This window comes from Lampetra fluviatilis, chromosome 33 (assembly GCF_964198595.1).
Source record: "Lampetra fluviatilis chromosome 33, kcLamFluv1.1, whole genome shotgun sequence".
Classification (NCBI taxonomy): Eukaryota; Metazoa; Chordata; class Hyperoartia; order Petromyzontiformes; family Petromyzontidae; genus Lampetra; species Lampetra fluviatilis.
This window is the reverse complement of record NC_136307.1, coordinates 1,625,195-1,652,516: the sequence shown is the minus strand read 5'-3', so window position 1 is coordinate 1,652,516 and position 27,322 is coordinate 1,625,195. Positions and strand designations below refer to the sequence as shown.

At 41.9% G+C, this 27,322-nt stretch overlaps 1 protein-coding gene across 1 annotated transcript in view; it reads right to left on the bottom strand.

Moving 5' to 3' along the window:
* Nucleotides 1-27,322, bottom strand: part of LOC144943924 (neuroblast differentiation-associated protein AHNAK-like) — a 63,371-nt gene continuing 36,049 nt past the window's right edge. Inside the window, exons 4-7 of the mRNA XM_078871791.1 lie at nucleotides 26,463-26,573; nucleotides 25,616-25,784; nucleotides 24,210-24,400; nucleotides 1-22,465 (exon numbers count right to left, since the gene is read on the bottom strand). Of these exons, the coding sequence (XP_078727917.1) occupies nucleotides 965-22,465; nucleotides 24,210-24,400; nucleotides 25,616-25,784; nucleotides 26,463-26,504 (21,903 nt within the window). The 5' untranslated portion in view covers nucleotides 26,505-26,573 and the 3' untranslated portion in view covers nucleotides 1-964. The remainder of the gene's footprint in view (nucleotides 22,466-24,209; nucleotides 24,401-25,615; nucleotides 25,785-26,462; nucleotides 26,574-27,322) is intronic.

The following is a 27,322-nucleotide window of genomic DNA, read 5'->3' as shown; positions in this document are numbered from 1 at the left end:
TGTGTTACAAGCAACATTTTATTGTTAGGCATAATAAAACTGAAGCAATCTATGTACCTTAACAGAAGTAAAACATTTCAATGACACGTGTCTTTAACATGTAAAACAAAGATGAAAGCATCTCAACTTACTGTATACTTCAAATGTAAATGAGTTAAAACAGCAATATATACACTGATTGTCTTCCTTATTGCAGCTAAGTAACTAGCCTGGCATTTCTTCTTTCAAAAAAGGCAACCACTTTTGCGATACAGCTTTCTATCAAAGGTGGCCTTTGTCTCCCTATCCGCCATCATCAAATGACATCATTTAATTGTTATTCCTCCGATATGCTACGTTTTAAGGAATCCAACAAAGCTATGGGGAACACATCGCAGTCAACAAAAATACAAATATTTAAACGTGTTTTGCGCAAATTGTTTAATATGTAATTAGCAATATATAGGATGGATATTGGCAGTGCACTGTTAATGTTCTTTGCAGTTACATACTTTAATTCAGGATCCAATGAGACCTATATACAATTTCCATGCTAGTTCTGCTTTTGAGCCAATTTGCATGAGCAAGTGTGATATTTTATTCAGTGCAAAAAGCTCTTTGCCATTTGAATACACAAAGTTGTAAATCTCTTACACATGACAAACAGAAAAAAAATATACAAAAATAAAATACCAATAACATACCAAAGATAAAATGACAACATAACAATAATCTTGCATGACTGCAAAGTGATAATGTAAAAGGCTAAAACTATGAAAAACATAAAAAAAACAATTGATTTAACATTCATTAACAGTGAAATTATTACAGTGAATAACAGATTTTCTCCATACATTGTGCCTAAATGCAAAGTTATTTAGTGTACATATAGCATTTCTTTATCTAGCAGATTACTTAAAAATAATTCCAGCATTGCTTTAATCTTACAGTATTTCAAAGCATACGTGTGTTTTTTTATCACAATTCATGATTTCTCTTCCCTGGACTCTGAAGATGTATCATCCATTTTAATCATGAATTCGATTGGTACCGATGAAGATGAGAATTCGATCGGTACCGATGGAGATGAGAATTCGACCATTCCCTCTCGGATGACCGCTTCTGTTACTCTCTGTACCCTGCTTTCTGTTTTGACAGAGGAGGAATACTGAGTCCGTTGTTCGACTGTTGTTAACTTTGAACCCCCGTGAGTCGTTGTCGTGGACCCACTGCTTTGTGAAAATGTGTGGGCCTCCTTCTTTGTTTGTTCTGATCTCATTGTAGAAAATGCTATGGAGCCAGGCATTTGCATAGTGTAATGCCTCGACTCAAGATTCATACTCGCCTCATCGTGACCAACGAGTGCCCTGCTCTCAGCAGGTATATCTATGTCCCATTGCCTTGACGGAGCCCCCATTTCAGAAACATTAAAGGTGCCTTTGCTTGTTTGCTCAGTAACAGATACTGCCTGCCTTAAGAATTGAAAGTGCTCTGTAGATGAAGCTGATGATTCTCTCACAGTACTGGATACTTTTTCTTTTACAGCCAGAGCACTTGGGACAGATACATCTGTTTCTGTTTTTTCGACTAATACGGATTCAAATTCACCAACATCTGACACTAATTCAGTTCTCGCCTTGGAGATCACAACACAGTCGGATGTATTAGCATCGGGACCTTTAATGTGTACAGTTTTTTCTTGAATATCTATTTTTGTATGAGCAGCTGATGGGTCTACGGTCATGTCATCTGATTTCATGTCTATTGAACCTTGGAATATTTCCCCTGTAGATATTTTGTGAAAGACATTTGGTGTAGGAGCACTTGTTGTAAAGCCAAGTTTTGGGAGTTTAAATTTTGATTTCTTCCCCTTACTGTCTGCATTTGACCTACAATCTTCAACAGATTGTACAGAGGCACTTTCTTCATCAGTTGCAATATCTTGTTTCGACTGATCTTTAATTGTTGGTTCATCATCATCTTGTATCTTACTACTTAACTTTCCCAACTTTGGAAAACTTATTTTTCCATCTTTCACTTTCACATTTCTACCATCTAAAGTTACAGACACATCTTCTGAGCCAATGTCAGATAAATCTGCAGAGCTCAATGGTGAATCAAGTACAATTTTATCCACACAAAAATTATCCAATGATGCATCACTGACTTCTGGCATTCCTATTTCGACTGCTTTTCCACCAGTCTTTGGGAATTTAATTTTTGGCATCTTTGGTTTGCTTTCATCACCTTTACCATCAACACCTGCAGAGTCAAATTTAACATTGTGTCCTTCAACAGTTATATATTCTTTTTGTCCATGGACATTCACATCACTTTTCAAATTTGGGTCTTTTATCACATGCTCGAATTCATGGGATGACATTTTCAGGGCAGAGGTGTGCATTTTTTGGCCAGAAATTCCAATTGCAGGCATTTTAATTCTAGGTTTTTTAATCTCTTCAGAACTCCCAATTTTCATATATTGTTCATCGATGGTATATTGTGTCTCTTGAACTTTAGTATCACCTATTATAGGTTTTAAAATATTCCCGACATCTGTGAGTTTTGTACCTTTCAGAGAAATGCCAATATCTGGTGTATGACTTTTTGGTTTTCCAACTTGTATTTTGTTTATGCCTTTTTCATCAGAAATGTGTTCTACATAAGGCCCTGTTATTTTGCTACCCCCTTTAAACGCCTTGAAGCTCATGTCTCGATCAGGTGCTGCAATGTCAATGTCAGATTTTGGCAATGTAATATCTATATCAGGTCCATGTATTTTTGGTCCTGTGACACCAAATCTAGATGTTACTTTGTGAATATTATACGTATCATCTGTAATTACGGTGTCAAGACCTAAGCCTTTAAAGCTTAACTCAGAATGAGGGAGTGTTATATTTTCTTCTGGTTTTCGCATGTAAGTATCTGCTTCACCTTTTCCTTTTGGAGATTTAAGATCAATGCTTATATCTGGAGCATAGATTTTAGGTCCTGAAATATTAAGTGTTGGCAATTTAAATTTCTGTCCCTTTCCCTCAATATCCTGCCTTTCATAATCCACAACTTGAGAAGATTTAAGATTCACATCCAAGTTAGGAAGCGCTGTGTCAATTTTTGATTTTGGTAGGGAAATATCTACATCTGGGGCGTGAATTTTTGGACCAGAAATGTCAAACGATGGCACGTGTACTTTTGGAATTTTAATTTTTTCTCCAGAGATTTCAATATCAAAAGCTGGTTCTTCAGCACTGAAATCTAGATTTTTACCTCTGTCAGGAAGGGAACTGCTTTTTACTTTAGTGTCTGGTTTATGTATTTTGGGCCCTGAAAATTTTACATCTGGCATACTTAGTTTAAATTTCTTTCCTTTCATAGCAGAATGTTGCAATTCTTCATCTGGACCAGATACATTCACATCTCTAGCAGGTAGATTTGAATGAGCTTCATGTTCAGGAAGTATGTCAATATCACCCTTTTGCAATTCCACATCTGGTGATTTCACAGTGGGAGATGAAATACTAAATTTCGGAAGCTTTATTCTCGGCATTTTATGCTTCTCTTTGATTCCTTGCGCTTCCACATCTGAACCTATTTTAGGAATTTCAGTGGTAGGCGCTTGAATGTTACCTTCTAAATTTGGTGTTGAAACACTACCTTTAGAGTTGAAATGAGGATCTTTCAGATCAAAATTAATATCAGGAGCATGAATCTTTGGTCCAGATAGGTGTAAGTCTGGCATTTTAATGTTTAATCCTTTAGTTTTAACGCCTGGTCCTTCTGGGCTAGTATCTGTTAGATTAACATCGGTAGCACCGCTATTAAGTGTGATGTCATGTGTAAGCACACTAAGGTCTGTCCTGGGTAAAGTAACATCTACATTAGAACCTTTTAGTTTTGGGCCAGTAATTCCAAATTGGGGTTTTTTCAGTTTGTGCATTTTAAACTTTCCATCTGGACTTTCAGTATGAATATCTGACCCTTCAGCACCAAAGTCAAGGTGTAGCTCTTTCATATCTCCCTGGGAAGTGGGTAAAGAACCTCCCTTAGATTTAAGTTTTGGTCCTTTGGTATCGAACTTATGTAGTTTCGGCCCTGAAAAGTGCACATCTGGCATTCCGAATTTGAACTTCTTACCTTTGATATCAGGCCCTTCAAGATCTACATTGGGCCCTGTCAGATTCAAATCTACTTCGGGAACCTTAACCTTGGCATCAAATTCAGTAGTGGGTACTCCAATGTCTCCTTTTGGCAAAGAAACATCCAAATCAAGGTCCGGACCTTGAATGTCACCTTCTAGTTTGGGTGTTGAAATGGCTCCTTTAGTTTTGAAGTGGGGAGCTTTGAAGTCAAGGCTGACATCGGGTCCATGCATTTTGGGTCCAGAGATATGGAATTCTGGCATTTTTAGTTTGAAGCCTTTCCCATGTGCATCAGGACCAGAAACATTTAGATCGGGTGCATCAAGATCGACTTTTACTTCAGGAGCACTGACATCTAACTGGGCATCAGGTAGAGAAACATCAATATCTGCCTTCGGCACAGTGGCATTCAAGTCTATGTCAGAACTGGTTAGTTTTGGGCCGGAGATTCCAAACTTGGGCATTTTAAATTTAGGCATTTTCAATTTTCCATCGGGACCTTCCACATCTGGACCTTCAACACTTACATCCACATCTGGCCCTTTAAATTCACCTTCAAGTTTAGGTAGGGAGTCACCTTTTCCTTTAAGTTTTGGACCTTTTATGTCGAAGTTAATGTCTGGTTTGTGTATCTTGGGACCTGAGAAGTGCACATCTGGCATTCCGAATTTGAACTTTTTACCTTTGATAACAGGCCCTTCAAGATCTACATTGGGCCCTGTCAGATTCAAATCTACTTCGGGAACCTTAACCTTGGCATCAAATTCAGTAGTGGGTACTCCAATGTCTCCTTTTGGCAAAGAAACATCCAAATCAAGGTCCGGACTTTGAATGTCACCTTCTAGTTTGGGTGTTGAAATGGCTCCTTTAGTTTTGAAGTGGGGAGCTTTGAAGTCAAGGCTGACATCGGGTCCATGCATTTTGGGTCCAGAGATATGGAATTCTGGCATTTTTAGTTTGAAGCCTTTCCCATGTGCATCAGGACCAGAAACATTTAGATCGGGTGCATCAAGATCGACTTTTACTTCAGGAGTACTGACATCTAACTGGGCATCAGGTAGAGAAACATCAATTTCTGGCTTTGGCACAGTGGCATTCAAGTCTATGTCAGAACCGGTTAGTTTTGGGCCAGAGATTCCAAACTTGGGAATTTTAAATTTAGGCATTTTCAACTTTCCATCGGGACCTTCCACATCTGGACCTTCAACACTTACATCCACATCTGGCCCTTTAAATTCACCTTCAAGTTTAGGTAGGGAGTCACCTTTTCCTTTCAGTTTTGGGGCTTTTATGTCAAAGTTAATGTCTGGTTTGTGTATCTTGGGTCCTGAGAAGTGCACATCTGGCATTCCGAATTTGAACTTTTTGCCTTTGATATCAGGCCCTTCCAGATCTACATCGGGCCCTGTCAGATTAAAATCTACTCCTGGAACCTTAACCTTGGCATCAAATTCAGAAGTGGGTACTCCAATGTCTCCTTTTGGCAAAGAAACATCCAAATCAAGGTCCGAACCTTGAATGTCACCTTCTAGTTTGGGCGTTGAAATGCCTCCTTTAGTTTTGAAGTGGGGAGCTTTGAAGTCAAGGCTGACATCGGGTGCATGCATTTTGGGTCCAGAGATATGAAAATCTGGCATTTTTAGTTTGAATCCTTTCCCATGTGCATCAGGACCAGACAGATTAAGATCGGGTGCATCAAGATCGACTTTCACTTCAGGAGCACTGACATCTAACTGGGCATCAGGTAGAGAAACATCAATATCTGCCTTCGGCACAGTGGCATTCAAGTCTATATCGGAACCGGTTAGTTTTGGGCCGGAGATTCCAAACTTGGGCATTTTGAATTTAGGCATTTTCAACTTTCCATCGGGACCTTCCACATCTGGACCTTCAACACTTACATCCACATCTGGCCCTTTAAATTCACCTTCAAGTTTAGGTAGGGAGTCACCTTTTCCTTTCAGTTTTGGAGCTTTTATGTCAAAGTTAATGTCTGGTTTGTGTATCTTGGGTCCTGAGAAGTGCACATCTGGCATTCCGAATTTGAACTTTTTGCCTTTGATATCAGGCCCTTCCAGATCTACATCGGGTCCTGTCAGATTCAAATCTACTTCTGGAACCTTAACCTTGGCATCAAATTCAGAAGTGGGTACTCCAATGTCTCCTTTTGGCAAAGAAACATCCAAATCAAGGTCCGGACCTTGAATGTCACCTTCTAGTTTGGGTGTTGAAATGCCTCCTTTAGTTTTGAAGTGGGGAGCTTTGAAGTCAAGGCTGACATCCGGTCCATGCATTTTGGGTCCAGAGATATGGAATTCTGGCATTTTTAGTTTGAAGCCTTTCCCATGTGCATCAGGACCAGAAAGATTAAGATCGGGTGCATCAAGATCGACTTTCACTTCAGGAGCACTGACATCTAACTGGGCATCAGGTAGAGAAACATCAATATCTGCCTTCGGCACAGTGGCATTCAAGTCTATGTCGGAACCGGTTAGTTTTGGGCCGGAGATTCCAAACTTGGGCATTTTGAATTTAGGCATTTTCAACTTTCCATCGGGACCTTCCACATCTGGACCTTCAACACTTACATCCACATCTGGCCCTTTAAATTCACCTTCAAGTTTAGGTAGGGAGTCACCTTTTCCTTTCAGTTTTGGGGCTTTTATGTCAAAGTTAATGTCTGGTTTGTGTATCTTGGGTCCTGAGAAGTGCACATCTGGCATTCCGAATTTGAACTTTTTGCCTTTGATATCAGGCCCTTCCAGATCTACATCGGGCCCTGTCAGATTCAAATCTACTTCTGGAACCTTAACCTTGGCATCAAATTCAGAAGTGGGTACTCCAATGTCTCCTTTTGGCAAAGAAACATCCAAATCAAGGTCCGGACCTTGAATGTCACCTTCTAGTTTGGGCGTTGAAATGCCTCCTTTAGTTTTGAAGTGGGGAGCTTTGAAGTCAAGGCTGACATCGGGTGCATGCATTTTGGGTCCAGAGATATGAAAATCTGGCATTTTTAGTTTGAATCCTTTCCCATGTGCATCAGGACCAGACAGATTAAGATCGGGTGCATCAAGATCGACTTTCACTTCAGGAGCACTGACATCTAACTGGGCATCAGGTAGAGAAACATCAATATCTGCCTTCGGCACAGTGGCATTCAAGTCTATGTCGGAACCGGTTAGTTTTGGGCCGGAGATTCCAAACTTGGGCATTTTGAATTTAGGCATTTTCAACTTTCCATCAGGACCTTCCACATCTGGACCTTCAACACTTACATCCACATCTGGCCCTTTAAATTCACCTTCAAGTTTAGGTAGGGAGTCACCTTTTCCTTTCAGTTTTGGGGCTTTTATGTCAAAGTTAATGTCTGGTTTGTGTATCTTGGGTCCTGAGAAGTGCACATCTGGCATTCCGAATTTGAACTTTTTGCCTTTGATATCAGGCCCTTCCAGATCTACATCGGGCCCTGTCAGATTCAAATCTACTTCTGGAACCTTAACCTTGGCATCAAATTCAGAAGTGGGTACTCCAATGTCTCCTTTTGGCAAAGAAACATCCAAATCAAGGTCCGGACCTTGAATGTCACCTTCTAGTTTGGGCGTTGAAATGCCTCCTTTAGTTTTGAAGTGGGGAGCTTTGAAGTCAAGGCTGACATCGGGTGCATGCATTTTGGGTCCAGAGATATGAAAATCTGGCATTTTTAGTTTGAATCCTTTCCCATGTGCATCAGGACCAGACAGATTAAGATCGGGTGCATCAAGATCGACTTTCACTTCAGGAGCACTGACATCTAACTGGGCATCAGGTAGAGAAACATCAATATCTGCCTTCGGCACAGTGGCATTCAAGTCTATGTCGGAACCGGTTAGTTTTGGGCCGGAGATTCCAAACTTGGGCATTTTGAATTTAGGCATTTTCAACTTTCCATCGGGACCTTCCACATCTGGACCTTCAACACTTACATCCACATCTGGCCCTTTAAATTCACCTTCAAGTTTAGGTAGGGAGTCACCTTTTCCTTTCAGTTTTGGGGCTTTTATGTCAAAGTTAATGTCTGGTTTGTGTATCTTGGGTCCTGAGAAGTGCACATCTGGCATTCCGAATTTGAACTTTTTGCCTTTGATATCAGGCCCTTCCAGATCTACATCGGGCCCTGTCAGATTAAAATCTACTTCTGGAACCTTAACCTTGGCATCAAATTCAGAAGTGGGTACTCCAATGTCTCCTTTTGGCAAAGAAACATCCAAATCAAGGTCCGGACCTTGAATGTCACCTTCTAGTTTGGGCGTTGACATGCCTCCTTTAGTTTTGAAGTGGGGAGCTTTGAAGTCAAGGCTGACATCGGGTGCATGCATTTTGGGTCCAGAGATATGAAAATCTGGCATTTTTAGTTTGAATCCTTTCCCATGTGCATCAGGACCAGACAGATTAAGATCGGGTGCATCAAGATCGACTTTCACTTCAGGAGCACTGACATCTAACTGGGCATCAGGTAGAGAAACATCAATATCTGCCTTCGGCACAGTGGCATTCAAGTCTATGTCTGAACCGGTTAGTTTTGGGCCGGAGATTCCAAACTTGGGCATTTTGAATTTAGGCATTTTCAACTTTCCATCAGGACCTTCCACATCTGGACCTTCAACACTTACATCCACATCTGGCCCTTTAAATTCACCTTCAAGTTTAGGTAGGGAGTCACCTTTTCCTTTCAGTTTTGGGGCTTTTATGTCAAAGTTAATGTCTGGTTTGTGTATCTTGGGTCCTGAGAAGTGCACATCTGGCATTCCGAATTTGAACTTTTTGCCTTTGATATCAGGCCCTTCCAGATCTACATCGGGCCCTGTCAGATTAAAATCTACTTCTGGAACCTTAACCTTGGCATCAAATTCAGAAGTGGGTACTCCAATGTCTCCTTTTGGCAAAGAAACATCCAAATCAAGGTCCGGACCTTGAATGTCACCTTCTAGTTTGGGCGTTGACATGCCTCCTTTAGTTTTGAAGTGGGGAGCTTTGAAGTCAAGGCTGACATCGGGTGCATGCATTTTGGGTCCAGAGATATGAAAATCTGGCATTTTTAGTTTGAATCCTTTCCCATGTGCATCAGGACCAGAAAGATTAAGATCGGGTGCATCAAGATCGACTTTCACTTCAGGAGCACTGCCATCTAACTGGGCATCAGGTAGAGAAACATCAATATCTGCCTTCGGCACAGTGGCATTCAAGTCTATGTCGGAACCGGTTAGTTTTGGGCCGGAGATTCCAAACTTGGGCATTTTGAATTTAGGCATTTTCAACTTTCCATCAGGACCTTCCACATCTGGACCTTCAACACTTACATCCACATCTGGCCCTTTAAATTCACCTTCAAGTTTAGGTAGGGAGTCACCTTTTCCTTTCAGTTTTGGAGCTTTTATGTCAAAGTTAATGTCTGGTTTGTGTATCTTGGGTCCTGAGAAGTGCACATCTGGCATTCCAAATTTGAACTTTTTGCCTTTGATATCAGGCCCTTCCAGATCTACATCGGGCCCTGTCAGATTAAAATCTACTTCTGGAACCTTAACCTTGGCATCAAATTCAGAAGTGGGTACTCCAATGTCTCCTTTTGGCAAAGAAACATCCAAATCAAAGTCCGGACCTTGAATGTCACCTTCTAGTTTGGGCGTTGAAATGCCTCCTTTAGTTTTGAAGTGGGGAGCTTTGAAGTCAAGGCTGACATCGGGTGCATGCATTTTGGGTCCAGAGATATGAAAATCTGGCATTTTTAGTTTGAATCCTTTCCCATGTGCATCAGGACCAGACAGATTAAGATCGGGTGCATCAAGATCGACTTTCACTTCAGGAGCACTGACATCTAACTGGGCATCAGGTAGAGAAACATCAATATCTGCCTTCGGCACAGTGGCATTCAAGTCTATGTCGGAACCGGTTAGTTTTGGGCCGGAGATTCCAAACTTGGGCATTTTGAATTTAGGCATTTTCAACTTTCCATCAGGACCTTCCACATCTGGACCTTCAACACTTACATCCACATCTGGCCCTTTAAATTCACCTTCAAGTTTAGGTAGGGAGTCACCTTTTCCTTTCAGTTTTGGAGCTTTTATGTCAAAGTTAATGTCTGGTTTGTGTATCTTGGGTCCTGAGAAGTGCACATCTGGCATTCCAAATTTGAACTTTTTGCCTTTGATATCAGGCCCTTCCAGATCTACATCGGGCCCTGTCAGATTAAAATCTACTTCTGGAACCTTAACCTTGGCATCAAATTCAGAAGTGGGTACTCCAATGTCTCCTTTTGGCAAAGAAACATCCAAATCAAAGTCCGGACCTTGAATGTCACCTTCTAGTTTGGGCGTTGAAATGCCTCCTTTAGTTTTGAAGTGGGGAGCTTTGAAGTCAAGGCTGACATCGGGTGCATGCATTTTGGGTCCAGAGATATGAAAATCTGGCATTTTTAGTTTGAATCCTTTCCCATGTGCATCAGGACCAGACAGATTAAGATCGGGTGCATTAAGATCGACTTTCACTTCAGGAGCACTGACATCTAACTGGGCATCAGGTAGAGAAACATCAATATCTGCCTTCTGCACAGTGGCATTCAAGTCTATGTCGGAACCGGTTAGTTTTGGGCCGGAGATTCCAAACTTGGGCATTTTGAATTTAGGCATTTTCAACTTTCCATCAGGACCTTCCACATCTGGACCTTCAACACTTACATCCACATCTGGCCCTTTAAATTCACCTTCAAGTTTAGGTAGGGAGTCACCTTTTCCTTTCAGTTTTGGAGCTTTTATGTCAAAGTTAATGTCTGGTTTGTGTATCTTGGGTCCTGAGAAGTGCACATCTGGCATTCCAAATTTGAACTTTTTGCCTTTGATATCAGGCCCTTCCAGTTCTACATCGGGCCCTGTCATATTAAAATCTACTTCTGGAACCTTAACCTTGGCATCAAATTCAGAAGTGGGTACTCCAATGTCTCCTTTTGGCAAAGAAACATCCAAATCAAGGTCCGGACCTTGAATGTCACCTTCTAGTTTGGGCGTTGAAATGCCTCCTTTAGTTTTGAAGTGGGGAGCTTTGAAGTCAAGGCTGACATCGGGTGCATGCATTTTGGGTCCAGAGATATGAAAATCTGGCATTTTTAGTTTGAATCCTTTCCCATGTGCATCAGGACCAGAAAGATTAAGATCGGGTGCATCAAGATCGACTTTCACTTCAGGAGCACTGACATCTAACTGGGCATCAGGTAGAGAAACATCAATATCTGCCTTCGGCACAGTGGCATTCAAGTCTATGTCGGAACCAGTTAGTTTTGGGCCGGAGATTCCAAACTTGGGCATTTTGAATTTAGGCATTTTCAACTTTCCATCGGGACCTTCCACATCTGGACCTTCAACACTTACATCCACATCTGGCCCTTTAAATTCACCTTCGAGTTTAGGTAGGGAGTCACCTTTTCCTTTCAGTTTTGGAGCTTTTATGTCAAAGTTAATGTCTGGTTTGTGTATCTTGGGTCCTGAGAAGTGCACATCTGGCATTCCGAATTTGAACTTTTTGCCTTTGATATCAGGCCCTTCCAGATCTACATCGGGCCCTGTCAGATTCAAATCTACTTCTGGAACCTTAACCTTGGCATCAAATTCAGAAGTGGGTACTCTAATGTCTCCTTTTGGCAAAGAAACATCCAAATCAAGGTCCGGACCTTGAATGTCACCTTCTAGTTTGGGCGTTGAAATGCCTCCTTTAGTTTTGAAGTGGGGAGCTTTGAAGTCAAGGCTGACATCGGGTGCATGCATTTTGGGTCCAGAGATATGAAAATCTGGCATTTTTAGTTTGAATCCTTTCCCATGTGCATCAGGACCAGAAAGATTAAGATCGGGTGCATCAAGATCGACTTTCACTTCAGGAGCACTGACATCTAACTGGGCATCAGGTAGAGAAACATCAATATCTGCCTTCGGCACAGTGGCATTCAAGTCGATGTCGGAACCGGTTAGTTTTGGGCCGGAGATTCCAAACTTGGGCATTTTGAATTTAGGCATTTTCAACTTTCCATCGGGACCTTCCACATCTGGACCTTCAACACTTACATCCACATCTGGCCCTCTAAATTCACCTTCAAGTTTAGGTAGGGAGTCACCTTTTCCTTTCAGTTTTGGAGCTTTTATGTCAAAGTTAATGTCTGGTTTGTGTATCTTGGGTCCTGAGAAGTGCACATCTGGCATTCCGAATTTGAACTTTTTGCCTTTGATATCAGGCCCTTCCAGATCTACATCGGGCCCTGTCAGATTCAAATCAACTTCTGGAACCTTAACCTTGGCATCAAATTCAGAAGTGGGTACTCCAATGTCTCCTTTTGGCAAAGAAACATCCAAATCAAGGTCCGGACCTTGAATGTCACCTTCTAGTTTGGGCGTTGAAATGCCTCCTTTAGTTTTGAAGTGGGGAGCTTTGAAGTCAAGGCTGACATCGGGTGCATGCATTTTGGGTCCAGAGATATGAAAATCTGGCATTTTTAGTTTGAATCCTTTCCCATGTGCATCAGGACCAGACAGATTAAGATCGGGTGCATCAAGATCGACTTTCACTTCAGGAGCACTGACATCTAACTGGGCATCAGGTAGAGAAACATCAATATCTGCCTTCGGCACAGTGGCATTCAAGTCTATGTCGGAACCGGTTAGTTTTGGGCCGGAGATTCCAAACTTGGGCATTTTGAATTTAGGCATTTTCAACTTTCCATCAGGACCTTCCACATCTGGACCTTCAACGCTTACATCCACATCTGGCCCTTTAAATTCACCTTCAAGTTTAGGTAGGGAGTCACCTTTTCCTTTCAGTTTTGGAGCTTTTATGTCAAAGTTAATGTCTGGTTTGTGTATCTTGGGTCCTGAGAAGTGCACATCTGGCATTCCAAATTTGAACTTTTTGCCTTTGATATCAGGCCCTTCCAGATCTACATCGGGCCCTGTCAGATTAAAATCTACTTCTGGAACCTTAACCTTGGCATCAAGTTCAGAAGTGGGTACTCCAATGTCTCCTTTTGGCAAAGAAACATCCAAATCAAAGTCCGGACCTTGAATGTCACCTTCTAGTTTGGGCGTTGAAATTCCTCCTTTAGTTTTGAAGTGGGGAGCTTTGAAGTCAAGGCTGACATCGGGTGCATGCATTTTGGGTCCAGAGATATGAAAATCTGGCATTTTTAGTTTGAATCCTTTCCCATGTGCATCAGGACCAGAAAGATTAAGATCGGGTGCATCAAGATCGACTTTCACTTCAGGAGCACTGACATCTAACTGGGCATCAGGTAGAGAAACATCAATATCTGCCTTCGGCACAGTGGCATTCAAGTCGATGTCGGAACCGGTTAGTTTTGGGCCGGAGATTCCAAACTTGGGCATTTTGAATTTAGGCATTTTCAACTTTCCATCGGGACCTTCCACATCTGGACCTTCAACACTTACATCCACATCTGGCCCTCTAAATTCACCTTCAAGTTTAGGTAGGGAGTCACCTTTTCCTTTCAGTTTTGGAGCTTTTATGTCAAAGTTAATGTCTGGTTTGTGTATCTTGGGTCCTGAGAAGTGCACATCTGGCATTCCGAATTTGAACTTTTTGCCTTTGATATCAGGCCCTTCCAGATCTACATCGGGCCCTGTCAGATTAAAATCTACTTCTGGAACCTTAACCTTGGCATCAAATTCAGAAGTGGGTACTCCAATGTCTCCTTTTGGCAAAGAAACATCCAAATCAAAGTCCGGACCTTGAATGTCACCTTCTAGTTTGGGCGTTGAAATGCCTCCTTTAGTTTTGAAGTGGGGAGCTTTGAAGTCAAGGCTGACATCGGGTGCATGCATTTTGGGTCCAGAGATATGAAAATCTGGCATTTTTAGTTTGAATCCTTTCCCATGTGCATCAGGACCAGACAGATTAAGATCGGGTGCATCAAGATCGACTTTCACTTCAGGAGCACTGACATCTAACTGGGCATCAGGTAGAGAAACATCAATATCTGCCTTCGGCACAGTTGCATTCAAGTCTATGTCGGAACCGGTTAGTTTTGGGCCGGAGATTCCAAACTTGGGCATTTTGAATTTAGGCATTTTCAACTTTCCATCAGGACCTTCCACATCTGGACCTTCAACACTTACATCCACATCTGGCCCTTTAAATTCACCTTCAAGTTTAGGTAGGGAGTCACCTTTTCCTTTCAGTTTTGGAGCTTTTATGTCAAAGTTAATGTCTGGTTTGTGTATCTTGGGTCCTGAGAAGTGCACATCTGGCATTCCGAATTTGAACTTTTTGCCTTTGATATCAGGCCCTTCCAGATCTACATCGGGCCCTGTCAGATTAAAATCTACTTCTGGAACCTTAACCTTGGCATCAAATTCAGAAGTGGGTACTCCAATGTCTCCTTTTGGCAAAGAAACATCCAAATCAAAGTCCGGACCTTGAATGTCACCTTCTAGTTTGGGCGTTGAAATGCCTCCTTTAGTTTTGAAGTGGGGAGCTTTGAAGTCAAGGCTGACATCGGGTGCATGCATTTTGGGTCCAGAGATATGAAAATCTGGCATTTTTAGTTTGAATCCTTTCCCATGTGCATCAGGACCAGACAGATTAAGATCGGGTGCATCAAGATCGACTTTCACTTCAGGAGCACTGACATCTAACTGGGCATCAGGTAGAGAAACATCAATATCTGCCTTCGGCACAGTGGCATTCAAGTCTATGTCGGAACCGGTTAGTTTTGGGCCGGAGATTCCAAACTTGGGCATTTTGAATTTAGGCATTTTCAACTTTCCATCAGGACCTTCCACATCTGGACCTTCAACACTTACATCCACATCTGGCCCTTTAAATTCACCTTCAAGTTTAGGTAGGGAGTCACCTTTTCCTTTCAGTTTTGGAGCTTTTATGTCAAAGTTAATGTCTGGTTTGTGTATCTTGGGTCCTGAGAAGTGCACATCTGGCATTCCAAATTTGAACTTTTTGCCTTTGATATCAGGCCCTTCCAGATCTACATCGGGCCCTGTCAGATTAAAATCTACTTCTGGAACCTTAACCTTGGCATCAAATTCAGAAGTGGGTACTCCAATGTCTCCTTTTGGCAAAGAAACATCCAAATCAAAGTCCGGACCTTGAATGTCACCTTCTAGTTTGGGCGTTGAAATTCCTCCTTTAGTTTTGAAGTGGGGAGCTTTGAAGTCAAGGCTGACATCGGGTGCATGCATTTTGGGTCCAGAGATATGAAAATCTGGCATTTTTAGTTTGAATCCTTTCCCATGTGCATCAGGACCAGACAGATTAAGATCGGGTGCATCAAGATCGACTTTCACTTCAGGAGCACTGACATCTAACTGGGCATCAGGTAGAGAAACATCAATATCTGCCTTCGGCACAGTTGCATTCAAGTCTATGTCGGAACCGGTTAGTTTTGGGCCGGAGATTCCAAACTTGGGCATTTTGAATTTAGGCATTTTCAACTTTCCATCAGGACCTTCCACATCTGGACCTTCAACACTTACATCCACATCTGGCCCTTTAAATTCACCTTCAAGTTTAGGTAGGGAGTCACCTTTTCCTTTCAGTTTTGGAGCTTTTATGTCAAAGTTAATGTCTGGTTTGTGTATCTTGGGTCCTGAGAAGTGCACATCTGGCATTCCAAATTTGAACTTTTTGCCTTTGATATCAGGCCCTTCCAGATCTACATCGGGCCCTGTCAGATTAAAATCTACTTCTGGAACCTTAACCTTGGCATCAAATTCAGAAGTGGGTACTCCAATGTCTCCTTTTGGCAAAGAAACATCCAAATCAAAGTCCGGACCTTGAATGTCACCTTCTAGTTTGGGCGTTGAAATGCCTCCTTTAGTTTTGAAGTGGGGAGCTTTGAAGTCAAGGCTGACATCGGGTGCATGCATTTTGGGTCCAGAGATATGAAAATCTGGCATTTTTAGTTTGAATCCTTTCCCATGTGCATCAGGACCAGACAGATTAAGATCGGGTGCATCAAGATCGACTTTCACTTCAGGAGCACTGACATCTAACTGGGCATCAGGTAGAGAAACATCAATATCTGCCTTCGGCACAGTTGCATTCAAGTCTATGTCGGAACCGGTTAGTTTTGGGCCGGAGATTCCAAACTTGGGCATTTTGAATTTAGGCATTTTCAACTTTCCATCAGGACCTTCCACATCTGGACCTTCAACACTTACATCCACATCTGGCCCTTTAAATTCACCTTCAAGTTTAGGTAGGGAGTCACCTTTTCCTTTCAGTTTTGGAGCTTTTATGTCAAAGTTAATGTCTGGTTTGTGTATCTTGGGTCCTGAGAAGTGCACATCTGGCATTCCAAATTTGAACTTTTTGCCTTTGATATCAGGCCCTTCCAGATCTACATCGGGCCCTGTCAGATTAAAATCTACTTCTGGAACCTTAACCTTGGCATCAAATTCAGAAGTGGGTACTCCAATGTCTCCTTTTGGCAAAGAAACATCCAAATCAAAGTCCGGACCTTGAATGTCACCTTCTAGTTTGGGCGTTGAAATGCCTCCTTTAGTTTTGAAGTGGGGAGCTTTGAAGTCAAGGCTGACATCGGGTGCATGCATTTTGGGTCCAGAGATATGAAAATCTGGCATTTTTAGTTTGAATCCTTTCCCATGTGCATCAGGACCAGACAGATTAAGATCGGGTGCATCAAGATCGACTTTCACTTCAGGAGCACTGACATCTAACTGGGCATCAGGTAGAGAAACATCAATATCTGCCTTCGGCACAGTGGCATTCAAGTCTATGTCGGAACCGGTTAGTTTTGGGCCGGAGATTCCAAACTTGGGCATTTTGAATTTAGGCATTTTCAACTTTCCATCAGGACCTTCCACATCTGGACCTTCAACACTTACATCCACATCTGGCCCTTTAAATTCACCTTCAAGTTTAGGTAGGGAGTCACCTTTTCCTTTCAGTTTTGGAGCTTTTATGTCAAAGTTAATGTCTGGTTTGTGTATCTTGGGTCCTGAGAAGTGCACATCTGGCATTCCAAATTTGAACTTTTTGCCTTTGATATCAGGCCCTTCCAGATCTACATCGGGCCCTGTCAGATTAAAATCTACTTCTGGAACCTTAACCTTGGCATCAAATTCAGAAGTGGGTACTCCAATGTCTCCTTTTGGCAAAGAAACATCCAAATCAAAGTCCGGACCTTGAATGTCACCTTCTAGTTTGGGCGTTGAAATGCCTCCTTTAGTTTTGAAGTGGGGAGCTTTGAAGTCAAGGCTGACATCGGGTGCATGCATTTTGGGTCCAGAGATATGAAAATCTGGCATTTTTAGTTTGAATCCTTTCCCATGTGCATCAGGACCAGACAGATTAAGATCGGGTGCATCAAGATCGACTTTCACTTCAGGAGCACTGACATCTAACTGGGCATCAGGTAGAGAAACATCAATATCTGCCTTCGGCACAGTTGCATTCAAGTCTATGTCGGAACCGGTTAGTTTTGGGCCGGAGATTCCAAACTTGGGCATTTTGAATTTAGGCATTTTCAACTTTCCATCAGGACCTTCCACATCTGGACCTTCAACACTTACATCCACATCTGGCCCTTTAAATTCACCTTCAAGTTTAGGTAGGGAGTCACCTTTTCCTTTCAGTTTTGGAGCTTTTATGTCAAAGTTAATGTCTGGTTTGTGTATCTTGGGTCCTGAGAAGTGCACATCTGGCATTCCAAATTTGAACTTTTTGCCTTTGATATCAGGCCCTTCCAGATCTACATCGGGCCCTGTCAGATTAAAATCTACTTCTGGAACCTTAACCTTGGCATCAAATTCAGAAGTGGGTACTCCAATGTCTCCTTTTGGCAAAGAAACATCCAAATCAAAGTCCGGACCTTGAATGTCACCTTCTAGTTTGGGCGTTGAAATGCCTCCTTTAGTTTTGAAGTGGGGAGCTTTGAAGTCAAGGCTGACATCGGGTGCATGCATTTTGGGTCCAGAGATATGAAAATCTGGCATTTTTAGTTTGAATCCTTTCCCATGTGCATCAGGACCAGACAGATTAAGATCGGGTGCATCAAGATCGACTTTCACTTCAGGAGCACTGACATCTAACTGGGCATCAGGTAGAGAAACATCAATATCTGCCTTCGGCACAGTGGCATTCAAGTCTATGTCGGAACCGGTTAGTTTTGGGCCGGAGATTCCAAACTTGGGCATTTTGAATTTAGGCATTTTCAACTTTCCATCAGGACCTTCCACATCTGGACCTTCAACACTTACATCCACATCTGGCCCTTTAAATTCACCTTCAAGTTTAGGTAGGGAGTCACCTTTTCCTTTCAGTTTTGGAGCTTTTATGTCAAAGTTAATGTCTGGTTTGTGTATCTTGGGTCCTGAGAAGTGCACATCTGGCATTCCAAATTTGAACTTTTTGCCTTTGATATCAGGCCCTTCCAGTTCTACATCGGGCCCTGTCAGATTAAAATCTACTTCTGGAACCTTAACCTTGGCATCAAATTCAGAAGTGGGTACTCCAATGTCTCCTTTTGGCAAAGAAACATCCAAATCAAGGTCCGGACCTTGAATGTCACCTTCTAGTTTGGGCGTTGAAATGCCTCCTTTAGTTTTGAAGTGGGGAGCTTTGAAGTCAAGGCCGACATCGGGTGCATGCATTTTGGGTCCAGAGATATGAAAATCTGGCATTTTTAGTTTGAATCCTTTCCCATGTGCATCAGGACCAGAAAGATTAAGATCGGGTGCATCAAGATCGACTTTCACTTCAGGAGCACTGACATCTAACTGGGCATCAGGTAGAGAAACATCAATATCTGCCTTCGGCACAGTGGCATTCAAGTCTATGTCCGAACCGGTTAGTTTTGGGCCGGAGATTCCAAACTTGGGCATTTTGAATTTAGGCATTTTCAACTTTCCATCGGGACCTTCCACATCTGGACCTTCAACACTTACATCCACATCTGGCCCTTTAAATTCACCTTCGAGTTTAGGTAGGGAGTCACCTTTTCCTTTCAGTTTTGGAGCTTTTATGTCAAAGTTAATGTCTGGTTTGTGTATCTTGGGTCCTGAGAAGTGCACATCTGGCATTCCGAATTTGAACTTTTTGCCTTTGATATCAGGCCCTTCCAGATCTACATCGGGCCCTGTCAGATTCAAATCTACTTCTGGAACCTTAAACTTGGCATCACATTCAGAAGTGGGTACTCCAATGTCTACAGCAGCATTTGGACCTTTGATGTCACCCTCAGGTTTAGTTAGATAGCTATCTCTGGTTTTAAGTTTTGGAGCCTTTATGTCGAGTGTTATGTCTGGTTTATGCAACTTAGGCCCAGAGAAGTGCAAATCTGGCATACCTATTTTGAATTTCTTTCCTTCTCTTTCTATGTTTGGATCAGCAATAGCAACTTTAATTTTTTGCGCATTTGCATCCAATTCTATTTCAGGTACTGACCTATCAGCATCAACATTTGGAAGCATACTGTCCAAATCCATTTCAGAATCTTTTATATTTGGACCAGATATACCAACTTTAGGCATTTTAAAATTTGGCATTTTAAATTTCTTGTCTCCCCCTTCTATATCTCTAATTGGGGTTTCAGCATTAATATCTACATTAGGGCCTTTAATGTTACCCTCTACATTAGGTGAAAAATCATCTTTGGTTTTAAAATGTGGAGGCTTAAAATCTATTCCTACATGTGGTGCATTTATCTTTGGTGCTGAAATATTAAACTTGGGCTTTTTAAATTTTAAACCCTTATGTTCCCTATCAAGCTCAATATCCAAACCACCTACATCCACATCAGGAGGATTCGCAGAAATCTCAAGATCAGGTTCATTTATTTCAATTTCAGGCTTTGATAACATTGCATCTTCATCTATATCACTACCTTTGAACTTCTGACCAGACATGCCAAATTTTGGCATTTTAAATTTTGGCATTTTGAACTTCCCTTCAGGCCCTTCTATGTCAACATTGGGTATGTCAGTACCGAATTCCACATAAGGTCCTTTCTTGTCCCCTTCCAGAGTAGGAACAGACATATCAGTTTCAGGATCTTTAAAGTCAAGGCTAACATAAGGTGCTTGTATCTTGGGCCCAGATAAGTGAACATCTGGCATTTTCAATTTGAACCCTTTGCCATCAATTTCAGACCCTTTTTGAGAAACATGAGGTGATTCCACATTCATGTCAGCTTTGGGCACTTTTTCTTTAAGATGAGGAATTGGAGAAATGTCAACATCAGTCAGTGGTACTTTTACATCAATATTTGTGTCGGTACTTTTAAATTTAGGTGCAGATATATCTATTTTGGGCATTGTTATGTTTGGCATATGAAACTTGCCTTCAGGAGCTTCAATATTTGCATCTGATCCTTTTGATGTTCTGAAGTCCACATGCGGGTTTTTATAATCGGCTTCAAGTTTTGGTGTCGAGGCATCTGTTTTAGCTTTAAAATGTGGTGCTTTAAAATCAAAGCTGACATCTGGTGCATTCATCTTTGGAGCTGAAACATTAAATTTGGGCATTTTAAATTTACTTCCTCTCCCATCTGTTTCTGAATCTTCTAAGTTCATGTATGGATTGTGAACATCAATGTTCCCTTTAGGTGCATTTATGTCAAGTTCAACATCGGGTGGGGAAATATTAACATTTGCCTTGGGAAGATTAATGTTGGGCAGGTTAACATCAACATCAATGTCAGAACCTTTAATACCAGGACCTGAAATACCGATCTTTGGCATTTTGAATTGTGGCATTTTAAACCTTCCTTCTGGACCTTCTATATTTACGTCTGGACCTGCAGCATCAATTCCAACTTTTGGGCTATTAATGTCACTCCCTATTTCTATTGGTACTTCTGGTACAGTCATGTCCACATCTGTTTGGGGGAATTTCTCTTTTATGTTAACTTTAGCAGTTGGAAAACTCGAGTCTACATTTATTTCAGAATCTTTTAGGCACGGACCACTAATTCCAAATTTAGGTATTTTAAACTTTCCATCTGGACCTTTAGTATCGATGCCCGATGTATCTGCACCAAATTCAACTCTTGGGCCCGTTATGCCACTCTGCAGAGAAATGTCATCCGCTTTGTACTCTGGTGCATTAAGATCAATATTGGTATCTGGTGCATCAATCTTAGGCCCAGATATATGGAAATGTGGCATTTTTAGTTTAGTTTCTCTACCATGTATTTTAAATCCTTTGATGTCTACTTCTTCAACATACTTTGTTTCTGTTCTAAGTTTAGAAGTGGATTTTTCAACAGTGTATGTTTGTGAAACCATACCTGTGTCTTTGAACTCAGGTCCTAAAGTGTCAACATCTGTCATTTTTATTGCAGCACCTGAAGTTATTGAATATTCCCAATCTTGAATTGGTTTTGGTAGTGATACACCCCCTTCTATAGTTGTGATTGAAGGCCCAACTACATTTCCTTTGGAAGTGCTAGCTTCTGGCATGTTGAAATGTGTTCCAAATCCATCTTTAATATTAACATCAACATCTGGAGAAATGTCTAGTTTAGGCGCACAAATCTCAGTTTTTGATGTGCTGTCATCACTATTTGGATCAGTTGTTTGGATGCTGAATTTTGGGAATTTTATTACTGGCATTACAGGTTTGCCTCCTTGATCTTCAAATCCCACATCAGATTTATCAGTGGCAATACCAACATTTACATCACCTTGGAATGTCGGATCTTTCATATCTTTCACACCAATATCTGTCCCAGAAACATTAGGCATAGTGATTTGATATTTTGGCATTTTTAATTGAAAGCCTTTTGCTTTTCCACCTGGAAATTCTATCCCAGTGTCCTGTTTTGGAAGCGTAGTATCAAGATCAATTTCAGTGTAAGGTACGTGCACAGAAGGCATTTCTACTTTGGCATCTGCTCCCTTTACCATCAAACCAGGGACATCAGAAATTTGTTTAAATTCTCCCTGCAATTCTTCCCTAGAGGGGTCTGCTCCTGCATGCTTTGGTGATGTTACGTCGTAACTGGCTTTGTGAGTTTTAGTTTTTGATGCCCCAAAATGTATCCGTGGCATTTTTAATTTTATTTTTCTCCCTTTTCCTCTCGGAGAGTCACCTTCAACAAAATGGGCCTCACCTCCAGCCTCATTTTGGGGTTGAAGTTCCTCGTCGTATTCGGAGCTGCTCTTCGAGAACCTGAGGCTGCTCGACTTTTGTGGCTTTTTCATTTTCGGAAGTTTCAGCATCGACAGCTCCACGTCCGGAATTTCGGGTGACTTCATCTCGGAGTCTTCTCCCGACACATTTTCGTTTGCCTTCGCCCTCTTTTTGTGTTTCTTTGAATGTATGTCTCCTTGACCAGTCTGTTAAAAAAACACAAAACAGCGTACAGTTGTACCTAAAGGAAAAAAACAACCACTGCACATCTGTCATGTCATTCAATCACTTAACACATGTAATTATGATGCAATCTGTTAAACACGTAGGCTTTCGCGACCAATATCATCCATAAGGTTTTTTTTGGGTTAGATTGCGTAAATATATAAATGTTTTGTTAAAACCCGCCACCACCCGACACAGTCAACTAGTAAGGGCTAAATCTTGACTTAAAGCTTTCGTGACTGCAGGAATTAATATTTTTGGGTCTTCGGTAAAGTCACATAGTTAGGTTCAAAGAAAATAACAAAAAAACTACGACGTTTCGATTGCAACACAAGCAATCGTCATCAGGAGAAAAAAGAGCGTGAAAGCTGCTGAGGCAGGCTGTTTTCAAGGTTTGAAATGGGTGTAGCCCAAGGGTCATAAACGAAGTGGGCGGGGCCAGTGATGTTAAGTGGGAAATTTGCATGTGAATGTAAGGTCGGAGAGCTTCCTCCACGATGATGAAGGCGTGGAGGTGGCCATTGTACTGTGAGAGATTAGCATGGCAATGTAAGATCGCAGAGCCACCGCCACATCGAGGACACGAGCAACGGTGGCTGTGTTAGTGAGACATTTAACCTGTTAGTGTAAAACCAGAGTCGAAAGTAACTACTAACATCGGAAGGTAGGATGGAAACAGCACAGCCAGTTATGACTTAAACTGGTTGATAACGTTCTTCCAATGATTGCTCAGTTTGTACCCATTTTCTCGGTTGAAATTGTGTCTGTGTCTATATACATGACCCTTGGGCTACACCCATTTCAAACCTTTAAAACAGCCTGTCTCAGCAGCTTTCCCGCTCTTTTTTCTCTGGATGACGATTGCTTGTGTTGCAATTGAGACGTAGTTATTTTTGTTATTTTCTTTGAACCTATCTACGTGACTTTACCGAAAGACCCAAGAATAGTAAGGGTTGTCACGTAAACAGAACATGCCAATTTGTCACTAGTACAGCACATCAGTGTGTTGGAGAGCCAAGCCACAACATGTACAATCTGAGTATGATGTTTCGCCAGTAATTACAACTAGCTTCATCAGGCCACAGCTAGATTTGAAATCTGTCTGTCGCTCTCCAATACACCGGTGTGCTGTACTAGTGGCGAATTGGCATGTTCTGTTTATGTGACAACCCTTACTAGTTGACCTCTTATGGGTGATGCAATCTACTTTCACTGAAAAACATGAGATTTTAGCGCTACTATTTTTTTACTTTTGATAAAATTGCATTTTATGTTATGAAGGTAATGTCACAGTGTATGGAATCTGACTGTAGATCATTAAGGTTATTAAAATTACTAAAATAACACATCAGCCGCAACTAAAATGTAAAATAAAGATATTTAACAATATGGTATTTCACTGCAGTGAAATGCATTCGTAAAACAAAAAAAAATCCTCAACATGAATCTACTACCGAGTGAAGGCATTATTCCACCGATGCCATTTGCGGATGTGCATTTGGTTTTTCTTTGCACAAAGATATTACCAATTTTGTTTCTAAATCATCCCTTCCCATCGACATTTCATTGTGCAATGTGTCATATTTACATCATATTTGTACCCCTTTCTCCTATCGCTCGTGCTTTGTAATGGGCTCTTGTTCAATAAAATAAAATAGGTATCACTTATTACACTGTGCATATTGTTTCAAAGTTGTTTTCATCACAAACAATTAAGGCACTTACCCCTCTCAAGCCCTTTACATCCACATCAGCTGATCCAAAAGAGCTTGAAGCTTCCAAATCGGAGGCTGCGGTTCCATGTTTCCTCTTGAGACGGAACCCAACCTGGTAAGGCTCCGAGTATTGTAGAATCTTGAGGGCATCTTCATACTTCATATTATCGAAGTACACAGTGGCACTTAGAATCTGGTCACCTAGAGCAGAGAAAATCACCACTTCATCACATTGTCAACAAAAGAGTTTCCATTCTAGATTTGAAGTTTTCGTGACTGCAAGGATCCATACTTCTTACCTAGGGTGAGGGCGGCTATCTTACCTTTCACCTACGTGACTTTACCGAAAAAACCAAAGAGTATGAAAAGAGTTTTAATTGCATTAATTTCTAGAGAAAGACGTGAACATTGCATTTTTGGAGCGGAGGATACGGTTGTGCACAATAAGATGATGTCATCATGGTGCCACCACACTTTGCTGCATCGTCAACACTCAACCTCCTGGTTCTGCTCTAACAGTAAACCCCACCACCTTGATCTCAGGTCTTTACCTCGGTTGCCAGAGCCAGAACAATATTTGTACAGCCAGAACAATCAAGTAACAAAGCAAGTAAATCAGCTCGGTAAATAATATTGCGAGTATTACACTCTTATTTACGCTCCAATATCATCATACTATGGAGGAAAACATACTTTGATCTATAACCGAGTTGTATGTACGTATATACATATGTTGATCTTCTTTCGCACGGTATGTAGCCAACCGTGCTAATTGGAGGTGCCGAGTTGTACAGCATTCAACTGAATAAACGTAAGTCCAGGCAACGTCAAAAATGTTGCAGCAAAATATTTCTCATGCGTTTAGACACAGCTCCCACACACCGTTAATCGACTGTCCACTTATCTGCCATGGAGATCATTACAACCATCGTAACATCAACTACACATCCATGGGACTCCAAGTGTGGTGACCGTTTGCCCGTCTCAAATTCATCGCACCATGGTAAAACTTCTGGGAGACCCATTTAGCCAGAGGAAACAAGGACCTTCCAATGCACGAATATAGAAGTAACTTACTAAGACCCACGTTCAGGAAACAATTGTGGTTTTCAGTGCTAGAGCTCCAAGATTCAGGGTTCCCCCCACCCCCCCCCCCCGATGACCCAACGTCAGAAAGGGTTGTAACAACATCAACATAATGAACAAGGACCTCATCGGTGATCTCACCTAAGATACTAGTGGCTTTTTAATCGAACGTAAAATACGGTCGACTGAACCCGCATCTGCAAAATACGCGGCAGATGCACGCGCCTTCTCCGTACATGACTCAAGAGAAGTTGAAAAAAAGGGCCTCTAAAGAGGGCCTCTATTATGGCCTCTAACGAGTTCAGACACAAAACGGAAGTTTGCTCTCACCTTCATGAATCTTATGGCTCTTGGCGGCCGATGTGTTCTTCTTGATTTTTTTTATGTAGATGCCATCAGCTTTTCCACCACTGATTTCTAGGCCAGTCGCTCCAGCAGCAGCTGCCTTGCTGGATTCCTTATCTAGAAGGACCTCCACAACTTCGTCCGCATCAAACTCCTGAACAGACACACGCAACACGGGTATGAAATGCACCTCCGATTAGCACGGCTGGCTACCTACGGTGCAAAAGAAGTTCAACCTGTCACCATGGGCTTCACATCGATATTGACATGAACGTCCCTGTAACCAGATTATGGAGAACGAAAGGTAATGCATCATCTTGAGTGGTGTATCATCATCGTCATGATTATTAATTCGCAACTGACAAGAACTGGGACTTTTGGACATCCTTGGAGGACTTACAGATCTCCCAGAACAGCGGCCACTTAAAAAATTTAACGAGAGCAAACACCTAGGAACCGGTGGCAATCCCTCTTTTGCTTTGTAGAGATGAAGGCGTGGGGGTCGGGGTTATATTGCTTATATTAGTTCTAGAAAGAGCTTCAGATGTTAATATTGGGAAGGGGGAGTTATCTGTTAATGTGATCAATTTCGTACTGATCAATATACCATGCGTCAATATTTGACTGTTTCTGCTTCGGTGTATTGGCAATACTGGATTGCTCTTGTCATGCCAATGAAGGCACCTCGCATCGATGTGAATATCAGTCGAACGAAACCCCTGACAAAGTGCCTGCTGCCGTTAAAAAGGTATCGTGTCATTACGATCCAACAAACGCTCTTCTCCCCCCGGCTGCAGAGTGAGGTGCAAGTGAGGGCACGCGCCAACGTCACCTCAACGCTGCCAGAAGTCACCGAAACGTCAGAGGTAGCCATGGCCTCCTTGGCCGCGCAGGCGCACCTCCAACTCCTGACAAAATCTTCTGACAGCTGCTCCTTACTTGACTGCAGGGAAGTCGAAAAAGAAAGGAATAGATTACGGCGGGTTTTCAATTGCACATTAGGTGTTTGAATGGGCAAAGCGTTTTACGCGCAATCGGAATGCACGCTTAACACGTAAGCTTTCGCAGCAAATATACATAAGAGGTTTTTTTTGGGTTAGATCGCGTAAATATATAAATGTGTCGTTAAAACCCGTCACCACCCGACACAGCCAACTAGTAAGGGTTGTCACGTAAACAGAACATGCCAGTTCATCACTAGTACAGCACGCCGGTGTGTTGGAGAACCCATATTTCCGATATTTACCCGATCTAACCCAAAAAAAACCTCTCATGGAATGCACGCTTACAGCTCGCATCTTTGCGTGACAAAAATAAAATACGAATGAATAACGTTGATATCTACGGGACCCTTTATGCCAATATGCCAAGCCAAAAATAGGCTTTATCCTTTCCCGCAATAATACAGGAGGTGTTTAGATATAAGTGCTCAACCCCCGAGCTATAAATGCTTCTGTGTTGTTCGCCTTTTGTCGTTCTCTGCTCCAACACTGCTGGTGAGACAAGGCCACACAGCAGGCCGTCTCTAGTGGAGGATAAGCCGTTTTTCGAAGAGAAACACATTATCAACGCACATTTGTTTGCATGTTTTACCACGAGCATGTGTGTGGTTAATGCAGACTTGATGATGCCTTGCAATAGGTGTGTGTCGATTTGGTTCCAGATTTGAAGCTTTCGTGACTGCAAGGATTC